At 54.9% G+C, this 12,911-nt stretch overlaps 1 protein-coding gene across 1 annotated transcript in view; it reads right to left on the bottom strand.

Moving 5' to 3' along the window:
• Positions 1-1,131: 1,131 nt before the first annotated feature.
• The window catches only part of PRAG1 (PEAK1 related, kinase-activating pseudokinase 1), a 53,584-nt gene continuing 41,804 nt past the window's right edge, over positions 1,132-12,911 (bottom strand). Inside the window, exons 5-6 of the mRNA XM_062213522.1 lie at positions 9,825-10,582; positions 1,132-2,621 (exon numbers count right to left, since the gene is read on the bottom strand). Coding sequence (XP_062069506.1) covers positions 1,467-2,621; positions 9,825-10,582 — 1,913 coding nt within the window. The 3' untranslated portion in view covers positions 1,132-1,466. The remainder of the gene's footprint in view (positions 2,622-9,824; positions 10,583-12,911) is intronic.

Here is a 12,911-nt window from a genome sequence, read left to right as displayed (position 1 = left end):
GGTGGGCGGACCCAGGCTTGGGGCTTCTATGGCAATGCCTCCAATGAGTCTGGGGTGTCGTCCAGAGACGTTAACCACGTTGTGGGAATTTATCAGCTCAGTAGTTACAAGCTGATCTTCTAGGTGGAAACATAAAGGTTTGGGGCTGTTTCCCTTCAAATGAGTAATTTCTGACTTTATGAATGTATCTAGTTTTGAGGCGGGAAGGATCCGGCGCCCCCTAACACTCTGCGCACTTTTACAGGCACAGGACCAACTACTGACTACAACACACGGTGCCAATGTGTTAAATGCGCTTTCAGGACAGGAGAGCTGAAGGAATTCGGGGCGGCAGAGAGGAGACGCTGGGTTTGTGAGTTGGAATTCCTGCCTCCTGGACTCGCACGGGTGTCCAGAGGGTCAGCAGGAACAGTGGGCCACTCGCACGGGCGCTCCATCCATTCTCCACCTTCGCCCTGCCCCAGGAGCCTGACCCTGTGGACTGCATCACCCAGGCTCCTTGCTGTCTGCAGACAGAGGACAAGTGGGGGCCAGGGAAGCGGACGGGTAACTCTCCCCGCTCTCTTCTTGCTCTGGCTGCAGGGACCTCAGTGCAAGGAACTCCCGGAGACAGGCCATCCCTGTTCCGCCCTTCTGGCCCTGGCTTTTGCCTCCCTCACAGTCTTTTGTTCTCTTAGCCCTGCACGCACCTCTGTAAGCACCCCCAGTTAAGAGCTCTTCATTTGAACCCTCTGGGGTGGATTCTGTTCTCACGCAGGCCGCTGACCGATACCAACGGTGACCTGCTCTAGCAAACTGGAAATGGGTCTGGAGCTGTGGGGGTGAATTCCGATCCACGGGGCTCACACTAGCTGGCTGAGTGTGGCTTCTTTCTGGGACACTGCCAGGTGGGGGGAGGAGCAGGGAGGATGGACCAGTTCTTGACATGCCCAGTTCCTAGCTGAGTGCTGTGCTAGCTCAAGTGTGAGACCAAGGATGCTTCAAGCCACACCCGGCTCTGCTGTTGCCATGGAGGCTTCCAATCCGTTTCACCACCAAAGACATTAATGTGCTTGGGGATAAAGGACCCAAGCAAACATTTTTAATGGATTTTTTTTTTGTGGGGAGGAGGGGCATTAAATAACAGTTTGACAGGAGGGTGAAGGGTTCTCGTCTTGGGGTAGTGAGGCCAATGTCCAGGCTTTATTCTGTTGGCAGACCTTGCACTGTGCGAGAAACGCATGTGATTACAGGAAAAAACCGGGGACAGCTTGGTGAGGAGAGGAGGCCACGGCCAAGGTCAAGGCAAGGACACCCTTTGTCATCCGTATTTATATATTTTATATATATATATTACATCCGAGCATCACAGCCGTTTGTACCATTTCCCAGGGAGACACAGATGTTTGCAAGACAAGGCAAGGGCAGCGGGGGCGGGGCAGGCGCGCGAGCAGGAGCAGCCAAAGTGCAGGACGAGGGCGCCGGGCTCACAGCAGCTGCAGGAGCTTCAGCGACTGCAAGACGGCTCGGGGCTCGGCCGAGGCCAGGTACTGGCAGCAGAGCCAGTCCTCCAGCTCCACGCCCCGCCTGCGGTCCACGGCCTTCTCGGCAAACTTCATCATCATCAGGGCCCGCTTCATGTCGATCCAGTTGTGCAGCGTGCTGCACAGCGCCTCCTCCGAGGGGCCCGGCTGCTCCACCAGCTCGCGCCGGGGCCCCCACAGCAGGCACTGCAGCACGCGCTTGGCCTCGCCGATGCGGATGCGCTTGATGGGGTCGGCCTCGAGCAGCAGGTGCGCCAGCTGCTGCAGCCCGGGCGAGTAGAGCGACAGGGCCGGCAGCGGCGGGAGGTCCTCCTGCCGGTAGTCCTGCTCCCGCAGCTGCGCGCGCACCTCGAACGGGTTGGGCTGGTGCAGCAGCTCGTAGATGAGGATGCCCGTCTGGAACTCGTCGAACTTGCGGTACTGGGAGGCCGACACGATCTCGGGGGCCAGCCGGGCCTGGCTCTTCTTCTGCTGCAGGTTCGTGGAGCCGCCCGGCTTCTGCTTGGCCTTTAGGAAGTTGCTGATGATCAGTCGGGGCAACTGCTTGTCCCCGGGCACGCCCTGGCAGGCGGGGGCGTCCGGCGGCGGGCTCGGGGTGGCTCCCGCTGCGGGGGCCGCGGCGGCGCCAGCGCGGGGAGGCGCGGCCTGGCCCGGCGCTGCGGCGGTGGGTGGGGCGGCGGGGCCGGGGGCGGCCTGCGGCGCACAGCGCACCAGCAGCAGGTTCTCCAGGCACAGGTCGCGGTGGATGACCCCGTGCTCCTTTAGATGCTCCAGCCCATTGCACAGCTGCAGAAGCAGGAAGCACACGCGCCGCTCGTACGCCTCGGGCTCTGCCCGGTGGCTGGCGGCTGAGTCCCGCACGAAGTCAGAGGCGGTCTGGTGCGGCACCTCGCGGGTGATGACCACCACGCAGTCCTGCTCCTGGGCTGGGGGCTGCGCGGGCAGGGCCGGCTGAGGGTCCTTGGGTGCGTCGGGAGGGGCCAGCATGCTGGACGGCACCGAGGCCACAAAGTGGCCGCAGTCCTGCTGGATGTTGAAGTGGACGGGCACAGAGGGGCTGCAGTAGGAGGCTGCTTTGGGCTCAGGGGTCTTGCAGATCTGTGGGGAGAGGCAGAAGTGAGGTCAGCCGGGGAGCCAGGGTTCTGTTCAATAGTGAGGGGACAGTGAGGTATCCGTGCTGCAAAGGTGAACTCACTCCTTACCTGACACCATGCGTGAAATTAACTAGCACTGCATCACACAGACTTAGGGTAAGAGCTAAAACATCCACATTTTAGAATAAAACACGGGAAAGAATCTTTGAGAAGTTGGGTTGGGGAAAGCTTTCCTAGATAGCACACTGAAAACACAGTCCACAAAGGAAAAAGAATTCATAAACTTGACCTCACAATCAAAACCTTTTTTTTTTTCTTGCTCCAAATGACACCAATGCGGGCAGGCACTGTGGTGCAGCAGGCTGTCACTGTCTGGAATCCCCACCTCTGCTTGGAATCCAGCCCCCTGCATATGCTCCTGGGAGGCGGCCAGTGATGGCTCCAAGACTTGGGTCCCTGCCACCCAGGACCCAGATGGAGTTCCTGGCTCCTAGCTTGGGCCTGACCCAGCCCTAGCTGTTGTGGGCATTTGAGGAGTGAAGCAGTGGATTGGAACATTTCTCTCTCTCTCTCTCTCTCTCACACACACACACACTCTGTGTTTCAAATACATAAACAAATCCTTTAAAAAGACACCATTAACAAAATGGAAAGACAAGCAATAGATGGGGAGAAAATATTTGCCAAACATATCTGATAAAGGACTTGAATCCAGAATTTGCAAAAAAAAAAAAAAAAAAATTCCTCTTCCTGCTCAATGATAGGACAATAACCCAATTAAAAAATGGGCACAGGTATGAACAGGCAACTCACCAAAGTGCAAGCAGCCCTAAGCACATGAAAAGACGCTCAGCATCAGCAGTCACTAGGGGGATGCAAATCGTACCATGAGAAACACCAGCTCACACCCAGTGGGATGGCTCTAACAGAAGGCAACAGCAAGTGTCTACGAGGGGAGGGGGAAACGGCCACCCGCACACCAGGCACCTGGGGATGTGAAACACAGCAGCCGCTTCGGAGCCCAGGCAGGCCACTTCTTCAAAGTTAAACATAAAATGACCCACTGAGAAAGGGGTCCCTGCAGAGCAACAGGCAGCATGGCACTGCGGCAGTGGGGAAGACATGCCTCTAGCCACAGATCGGACTCCATGGCTTCTCACGAAGCCAGATGGAGTCGATCCAGGGACTGGCCTCACTCTCTGTCTTGCTCACCTGAAAAGGCAGCTGCCTGACCACAGAGATGTCTGACCACTGGGCTATTCCCATCTTGGGGAATCTCAACGGAAGCCTGAAACCTTTGGGACTTGGCCACGTTCTCTTGGGCTACCCTGGTTTCCAGACCCAGGGACATGCACAGCCCCTGCAGGGCTGCCTCTGGTGGAACTGCCATGTAGAAGCCGCACATTTTTGCCTCCCAGGGTGAGTCACAGCAGCCCAAGGCAAACAGAGCTGTCCAGGGAGTGGGGAGCCCTAAGGCACTCTCTGAACTGCAGGTGGGAACACACAAGACGTGTGGTCTCCAGCTCTTCTGTGGGAAGGGTGCCTGCGTCTCCTGGCCCACTTCCCTGTCCTCTTGTAGGGGTGGGGCACCCACCTGAGGAACTCTAGCAATTACCTTCTGGCGCCACTCAGCTGTGGAGTTCTGAGCCAGCCCTGGTGGCCCTGTTTCAGGCCTTGGTTTCCCTGTGATCCCACTGAATGAGATGGAAGGTGGTTGATCATCTCCTGCAACCTGGCCTATGCTTTACAGAGACGCAAGGGTCAGTGTGCAATCTGGGGAGGAAAGGCATCTCATACCCACCTATAAACCGTCTTGCAAACGATTCCCAAATGGCCCCTTTTCCCCCCTGGGTTCCTGCTTTGGAAAGATTCCAGCAGTGTTTACGAAATCCTACTGCAAGCACCTTTTCTGAGAGATTTATTGATATTGCAGCTCTACGAGCTTTCTCAGCATGAAACCTGGCACAAAAGAGATCAGTCGGCCTCCCTCTGGAGGGAGCTTCTTTAAAGCTAATTAGAGGGAGGGGGTGGGGAACACATTAATTCAGTGATCTCTCTATTATGGAAGCAGAATGGAAATGAAAGGGGAATGTATTTTACCCTAGACTCTGCTTCCCATGGCAGGAGCAGAAATGATGGTGAAATACACGTGCAAAGGGCATTGTTTTAGGCTGTTTCTCATTCGAGTCCACCCACTGTTCTCTGTTTTTAAATGGCAGCCTCTGGGACACCAGGAACTCAAGAACACTTGGCGGGGGGAGCAGGTCTTGGAAATGAGTCCTACGTGTTGGGACGCACACGTTGGGCTCAACAGTGAAGTTGCTACGTGAGACACCCACATCTCATATCGAAGTGCCTGAATTCACATCCCAGTGCTGCTTCCAATTCCAGCTCCCCGCTCACGTGCACCCTGAGAGGCAGCAGGTGCTTGGGTCCCCGCCACCCACAGGGAGGTCTGAATTGAGTTCCCAGCTTCTGGCTTTGGCCTGGCATAGCCCTGGCTGCTATGGGCAGAGAATGAACCAATGGATGGAAGCTCTCTCTTTCTCTGTGTCTCAAATAATAAAAACAAAATGACAACAGTCTTGACAACAAACAGCTGGGCACCCCCTGCGGGTGCATGGGAAGAACATCACTGTGACCTCACCCACAGCAGACACTTTGCGCCGCGTGCTGGGCCCCTTCCCACTTTCCATGCAGGGTCTCACTCAATCTCACTAGATGCAAAGAGCTGGAGGCTATTACAGAGTGGGAAACTGAGGGTTCCAGGGGCTAAATTAGATTAGTACGACTGGGAAGTGTTCCGGGGGTCAAAACCCTGGGCTTTGGAATGAAAAAGACCTGGGTTGGAAACATGGACTCGGGTTATGGTGAGCTGTAGGAAGATTCTCGTTATTGGCAGTAGCTGTGTTCTGCTGAGTAGCTGCAAATGACCCAGTAGTGAGTACTGAACCTAGCTCAGGGTGAGGCTCACAATTCTCACCAACCACTCACAACAGAAGCGTATCTCAGAGACAGCCGACTGAATATACAGTTCATGGACACCGAACTCGGCGCCAACAGCATGACCACTCATGCCTGCTGGTAGCTAACCCCACACGCACTTCAGCACTTCAGTGCTATGCCTGGGGGCCGTTTAAGCAGTGTGCTCACAAAGAGCATAAAAATGTGAGAGAGGAGACTCCACATAGACTGCCAAAGGCCACTCGCTAGCAGCGAGGAGGGTGCTGCAGCAAGATGGCAGGGCTGTGCCGGGACCCCTGCAGCTGATCAGGGGACCCCCTATTTTCCCCTGTCCTGTGAAGATCCACAAATGACTGGGGAGCACTCTGAGTGCCGACTGGGGGCTAAAAATACATCTTCAAACACGGCCCCCAGGGATAATGAGGGTCAATGGTATTTATCTCAGAGCCTGCTTTCTCCTCTGTACAGAGGGCAGTGACAGTCCCCTGCCCTAAGACCAGTGTGAGGATTCCATGCAAAGATGCAGGTATGGCTGTCAGCCTTAGGCCTGGCCTGCGGTGTGCAGGCAGTGGGACAGGTTGCTATGGTGACCGCTCTTGCCATTTCAGCTGTAGCCATCTGGGGGTGCTGAGCAGTGCAGCCCCTGCTCCCAGGTACAACACAGCCCACAGAGTGCAGCTGTAGGGGCGTCAAAGGCCAGGGCCCTGCAAACACTCCAGGCCCAGGGCTCCAGTGGAGCCCAGCACAGTTTGCACACAGATGTAAATGAGGGAGCAGAGTAAATGGCAACCTGGCTGGAAGCATTGCAGAATCAGTGTGGGGGTGGGGTGGGGTGAGGAAGGGGGCTCTGGCAGGACCCACAGCTTCCTCCCCTGCTGCCTGCACGGCCTGCATGTTAACCAGCCCTGGAGCCTGGGTGGGGGGATCCCAGAATCCTTCCACAGCCCTGGGTGGGGGCTGGGGAGGTAGAAAGGGGGAGGGGGCCTCTTCTCTAGCCTCACCCCTCCTTGGCCCTGTTGCATTGTCAGGGAGTCCTGCACTCAGGTGCTGGCCCTAGAACTTCCTATAGGCTTTAGATTCAGCTCAGATTTCGAGCTTCTTGCTATGCCAAGTCTCATTTTAAAGGTTGGGGCTAGGGAGGGCCTCCTTCATGGGTGAAAATCTGGGCTCGGTCACATCTGTTAAATAAAAAAGGCCCAGGGGCTTCACAGAGGTCCCTAATTACAGAAATGGAGTTCTGGCTGGCTGGGACATGGAACAGCTTTCGAATGCACACACAGCTAATGATTTTTTTTCTGCCACCTATTCAAGGAGTTAGGCTCCGAGAGCCAGCTTTATCTCCTCTCTTTTGCAGGTCACTGAGCCCAGGCTCTGAGGTGCCGGCATCAGCAGCCAGCAGGTGCAGATGGGAGCCAGCTATTGTTAACTGGGGCTCCACGGCCCAGGCCTGGCTGACTGTAGTGCCGAATGCCTGCTTAACATGCACAGATGCAAGGAGCGTGGAGACAGACAGGCAGTGGTGGGGAGGCAGAGCCGCTCCCCCTCCTGCGGACTCCCAGATGACTGTGTTCCGTCTAGACTGCAGCACTCACGCAGGGGAGCAGCTGCACCTGCCAAAGGATGTTCGGCGTCCTCAGCCCCGCCTCCTGATTACCAGGCGAGGCACACTGGCAAATCGGCATTGCTGTTCCCGTCATCTCGCCGAGAGACCGCTCTTCTCTGAACAGGCGCCACTGCCACAGACCTCCTGCCCAGAGTACAGGGATGGTCCTTGAGGACAAACAGGAAACCCCTGGGGGCTCTCTGTAGGCGACCAAAGCTTATCTTCTGGTTTCCTTACAGCTTAGAGTCTAATGAAATAAGAAGTAATAGACATGTATATTTAATACAATACCTTCTGGGGAAGCTGAGCTTCTTCTGCTTAGTGTTTTAGAGAATAGGGCAATCCTATCAGATTGTTCTGAGGCTTGGACTCAGCGCAGGGCCAGGTCTCTCCCACTGGGTGGCCCCAGGTCTCTCCCACTGGGTGGCCGCCCCCTTAGTTTTTGCAGTGGAGTCCACTCACTGTCTATCCAAGGGCATGAGGGAGTAAGTGTCTTCCCCCAGGCTCTTTGCCCCTCAAAACAGAGAGGTCAGCTGTCTCTGGACACTCTCTGGGTGCCCAGGGTCAGCAAAGGAGACAGGGCAAGAGTGGCCCATGAACTCAAACACAGGACAGTTCAGGTGGAAGTGGAGGCATGTGGCGCGGGCCCGCCTCGCGGGGTGGGGCTCTGAGAGTGAGGAACTTGCTAAGTGCACCTCCGGCATTGCGGCTTTCGAGGAGCTGGGATCTGTGGCCTTTCATCAGATGAGGACTGGGCTGACAGTGACAACCCCAGGCTCACCGGAGGGCCCAATCACTTCTGCTATTGGTTGCAACACTGGGACTTTGCTGTCTTGTCATTATAATTGGAGAGTGGCAGGGAGGTGCAGCTGACCGAGGGGACTGCTGGGTTTAGACGGCCAGGAAGCTATGAAGTTCAAGAAACGATACCGCAGCGTCTCATTCAAGACATCACATTTTCTCCCATCTCGCACCTGCCATCTCGGCCATAGGGCCTAGACTGCTGACCAATGCACTGCACCTTGAGTAGCCACCCTCCTAGTCCCTCCCGCCCCCGCCACAGGAAAGTATTAATTTGCTATAGGCCTTTAAGCACATCAATCAGAGGTTCCCAGCCAACTTTCTTAAAATATACGCCCCCAACAAAATTTGCCACTATTTCTTTGGCTAATAATCATACTATTTAGAAGCAAATTTTGCAGGTAAACAAACTACGCCACGATGCCATTTGAAGCTAGTTCACTCTTTGCTCCTTTCTAATTGGAAAATAATAATAATAAAAAAAGACTCTTTGGGGAGTGGGGCTGGCAGAAGAGAGCGCACCCCTCCTCATTCCCCATAAAAGCCTGCATCTTTGGAGGGCTGTTGAAGATGGCCACGAGGGAGGGCTGGGTCCATGGTGGCAGCCACACTGGCCCAAATGCATGCACATGGGCAGCTCACTCAGAGACCAGTGGGTGTGGTGGCAATGACCGTGACCCAGCAACGAAGATCGGGCGTGTGCTGCCCTGGGCGGGTCACTGCCCCGAACATCGTCACTCAGGAGTGATATAATCATGGCACAGACTTTGGAGACACCGAAGCCAAAGTTCAAATCTGTTTCAGCCACCAACTAATTTGCTGTGGGCAACAAACCCCTTAATCCCTTGGAGCCTCACACTCCTCCTCTGTCCAGCCTACCTAACCTGGCAGAACCACCCTCAGGTCCACAGGTGAAGTGGCCCAGGGGCTAGATGCCTGGCAGCTGCTCAATGAACGTCAGTGTTACTTGTGTCCATCAAGACGACGGCCAGGCCTAACCTCCTGTGGTCTGACGCATGAACATGTCCCTCCCTAGGGCAGGAGAACACGAGCTGTACCCGGAACCTTCCGGTCACCTACACAGACAGTGATGGAACAAAGACACAAGCCTCAGCCATTCTTGCTCACTGCCCAAAGGAGATAACACTGGAATGTATTCCTTGCCCTTGAATCGCAACTGGCTCTCACACCCCATTGCCTTCATACCCCACCCCCTATGGCCACCTGAAAGACCAGTTGCTGGAACACCTGGAAGTCCAGTTCAGGAATTCCCCTCTGCCTGCTGCCCCCTACCCCACCCCCATCCCTAGCCCTCCTAAGATATAAAAAGGCCTGGCCCCTGGGGGTGGGGGCCTTCTGCCACGTGTTCCATCATGGGCATGCAGGCAGTTGGTCACCCACCTCTATGGATTTATTTTCTCTGAATAAATTCGGTCTGGCTGTAAATTCGTACGCCGCCTCCTCTCTATTCTGTGGCCTCTTTTCCTAACATTTACGATGCCCCCGTGTGAGGAGGCACCAATCTGCAACTCTTTTCCTAACAGACAGATCTGGGCACAACGGCTGGCAGAGAGTAGGCCCTGGGTAAGAAACCTGCTGAATAAACGAAGGAACTCGCTATCGCCCTGAAAGGCATCACACAGCGGATCACACAGGCTCACTCCTGAGTACAGCATGCACCTGACGTTCCTGCCGCCCATCACGTCCACCTCCCGGGGCAGGCGGGGTGAACTCAGCGAGCACGGTGGTTAACGGGGAGCCTACAGAGGTGAAGGGACCTGCCCAGGCCGGGAGCAGCCAGCGGCACTGACGAGCGGAAGCAGGCGGGGCGGTACCTACTTTCACAGCATAGGTGCTGCCGGGGTCCTCGGAGCAGGTGGCGCAGTAATAGATGGCATCCCCTGAGTCGCAGCAGGGCTTGTTACAAGTCAGCTTGAACAGTGACCAGTTGTTCTCGTTGAAGTGCAGCTCTTTCTTCTGGCCGCCCATGAAGAGGTCCTCGCACTTGGCCACGAGGCGGGCCAGGGACTGGGTGTAGAGCCCCCCCAGCTTGGCATAGGTGCCCTCCTTGCTGCTGATGCTGCTCAGGAGGCTGTGCAGCTGCAGCTGGCTGCTGCCGGCGGACGCCTGGCTGGACACGCTCAGCTGGGAGGACGAGGCCGAGGGGGTCCCTCTGCCTTGCAGGCTCGGGCTCCCGCAGTTGCTCTGGCTGCCTGCCAGTCCTGGTGCTGGCGCCCAGGGCCCAGTGCCTTTGAAAGCTTTCTCCAGAGGCTCGGAAGAGGAGAAGACATGATGGTGGCGGCCTCCAGCGCTCAAGGGACAGCTGAAGGGAGACTCGTCCTGAGCGCAGACGCTGGTCTCCGAGTGGCTTAGGTTCAGCTTGGGGCTTGCAGTCCGTGGCTTGGGGGAGCCCTGCGTCCAGAAGAAGCCGTCGGGCGAAGAGGCCGCCCGGCTCACTATCTTCTTCTGGGGAAGTGGAGGTGGCTGTGCGGGGCCGCTGGGGGACACGTCCTCCGTGGAGCCCGAGGGGAACGGGACGGGAGCGAAGAGCTTCTTCCCGTTGTTGGTGGGTGAGTGCGCAGGCTCAGATGATGGACCTGGAGAAGAGAAACAGAGAGGATCAGGCTACAGGTCACTGCAGGGAGGGGTCAGTGCCCCTCCTTTCCAGCTGCCTGAAGCCTCTCTCTCTCTTTCTCTCTTTTTTTTTTTTTTTTTTTGTAGAGTGATTCATTTTATTTTACTTCTTTTCTGTTTCTAACACATGCATGGTAGACAACATTCAAAATGCAAAAATGACAACTGCCTTCCTTTCACCATGCCCATTTGGACTCAGTCCCTGTTATGAAAAGAACCTAATGCCAGCAGTTTCACACACATCCTTCCACAACCCCAACACATGTATGTGCCTGAGTACACACATACACACGCACACACACACAGAGCAAATGGTGCTCATTCTTTTGGAATATTGCTTTTCTTTCAGTCCCAGAGAGACTTCATATCAGAGGTACAAATTGATCTAATTCTTTTTAAAGTTATACCATAATACATCATGATATGCAAGTATCTTAGTTTATTTAACTAGTCCCCTCTTGGTGGACATTGGGGGTTCTGTCTTTTTTGACAGGCAGAGTGGACAGTGAGAGACAGAGAGAAAGGTCTTCCTTTTTGCCATTGGTTCACCCTCCAGTGGCTGCTGCAGCCTGCACACCGCGCTGATCCGAAGCCAGGAGCCAGGTGCTTCTCCTGGTCTCCCATGGGGTGCAGGGCCCAAGCACTTGGGCCATTCTCCACTGCACTCCCGGGCCACAGCAGAGAGCTGGACTGGAAGAGGGGCAACCAGGACAGAATCCGGCACCCCGACCGGGACTAGAACCCGGTGTGCCGGCGCCGCTAGGAGGAGGATTAGCCTGTTAAGCCACGGCGCCGGCCTCTTTCTAATATTTTGTAAACAGTGCTGAAATAACAAATTTGAACATGTCCAGTTTTACTGGATTTTTTAAAAAAAGACTTATTTATTTATTCGAGCGGCAAAGTTACAGGCAGAGAGGGGGAGAGACAGAGAGCTGAGTCTTCCATCCGCTGGCTCACTCCCCAAATGGCTGCAACAGCTGGAGTTGGGCCAATCTGAAACCAGGAGCCAGGAGCTTCTTATGGATCTCCCATGCATATGCAGGGGCCCAAGCACTTTGGCTATCTTCTGCTGCTTTTCCAGGTCACAAGCAGAGAGCTGGATCAGAAGTGGAGCAGCTGGGACACGAACCAGTGCCCATATGGGATGCCGGCACTGCAGGCGTGGCTTTACCCACTATGCCAGAGCCCCAGCCCCCTTACTAGACTTTTTTAAAGTCAAATTTTTAGAGAGTAGGATTTATACTTAGAGTAAAATTTTTCCTTTTTAGTGTACACTATTAAAGAAATTATTTATTTGAGAGACAGAGTTTCCATCTGCTGGTTCATTCTCCAAATGCTTGCAACCGCTGAGGCTAGCCCAGGCCAAAGGTAGGAACTGGGAGCTCAGTCCAGGTCTCCCATGTGAGTAGCAGGGACTCAACCACTTGAGCCATCACTGTTGCCTTCCAGGGTGCACACTAGCAGGAACCTGGAATTGCAACTGGAGTCAAGATTCAAACCCAGGCATTTGGATATAGGATGCAAATGTCCCAAGCTACATTTCAATGGCAAGGCCAAATGCCTGCTCCTTTTAATACTACTGGATAATAAAGAAACTACTATATTCATAGACTCTAAAATATGCCTTATATTTCAAAAGTACATGGAAGGGCCGGTGCTGCGGTATTGCGGGTTAAGCCGCCGTCTGCCGTACCAGCATCCCATATTGGTGCCAGATGCAGTCTTGGCTACTCCACTTCCCAATCCAGCTCCCTGTTAATGTGCCTGGGAAACAGAGGAAGATGGCCCAAGTCTTCGGGCCCCTGAACCCTTGTGGTGACCCAGTAGAAGCTCCTGGTTCCTGGCTTCAATTGGTCCAGCTCTGACTGATGCAGCCATTTGGGGATTGAACCACCAGATGGAAAATCTCGCTCTGTCTCTGTCTTTCTCCCCACCCCCTATAACTCTGCCTTTTGAATAAATAATCTTGTTTTTTTAAAAACAGTACGTGGAGGGGCCGGTGCTATGGTGCAGAGGCTTAAAGCCCTGGCCTGAAGCACAGGCATCCCATATGGTTCTAGTCCCGGCTGCTCCTCTTCTGATCCAGCTCTCTTCTATGGTCTGAGAAGGCAGTAGAAGATGGCCCAAGTCCTTGGGCCCCTGCACCCACGTGGGAGACCCAAAGACGCTTCTGGCTCCTGGCTTCAGATTGGCGCAGCTCCAGCTGTTGTGGCCATCTGGGGAGTGAATCAGTGGATGGAAGACCTCTCTCTCTGTCTTTCCCTCTCTCTGTAACTCTGTGTCTCATATAAA

Source organism: Lepus europaeus, chromosome 16, assembly GCF_033115175.1.
Source record: "Lepus europaeus isolate LE1 chromosome 16, mLepTim1.pri, whole genome shotgun sequence".
NCBI classification, from domain to species: Eukaryota; Metazoa; Chordata; class Mammalia; order Lagomorpha; family Leporidae; genus Lepus; species Lepus europaeus.
This window is presented reverse-complemented; position numbering and strand designations above follow the sequence as displayed.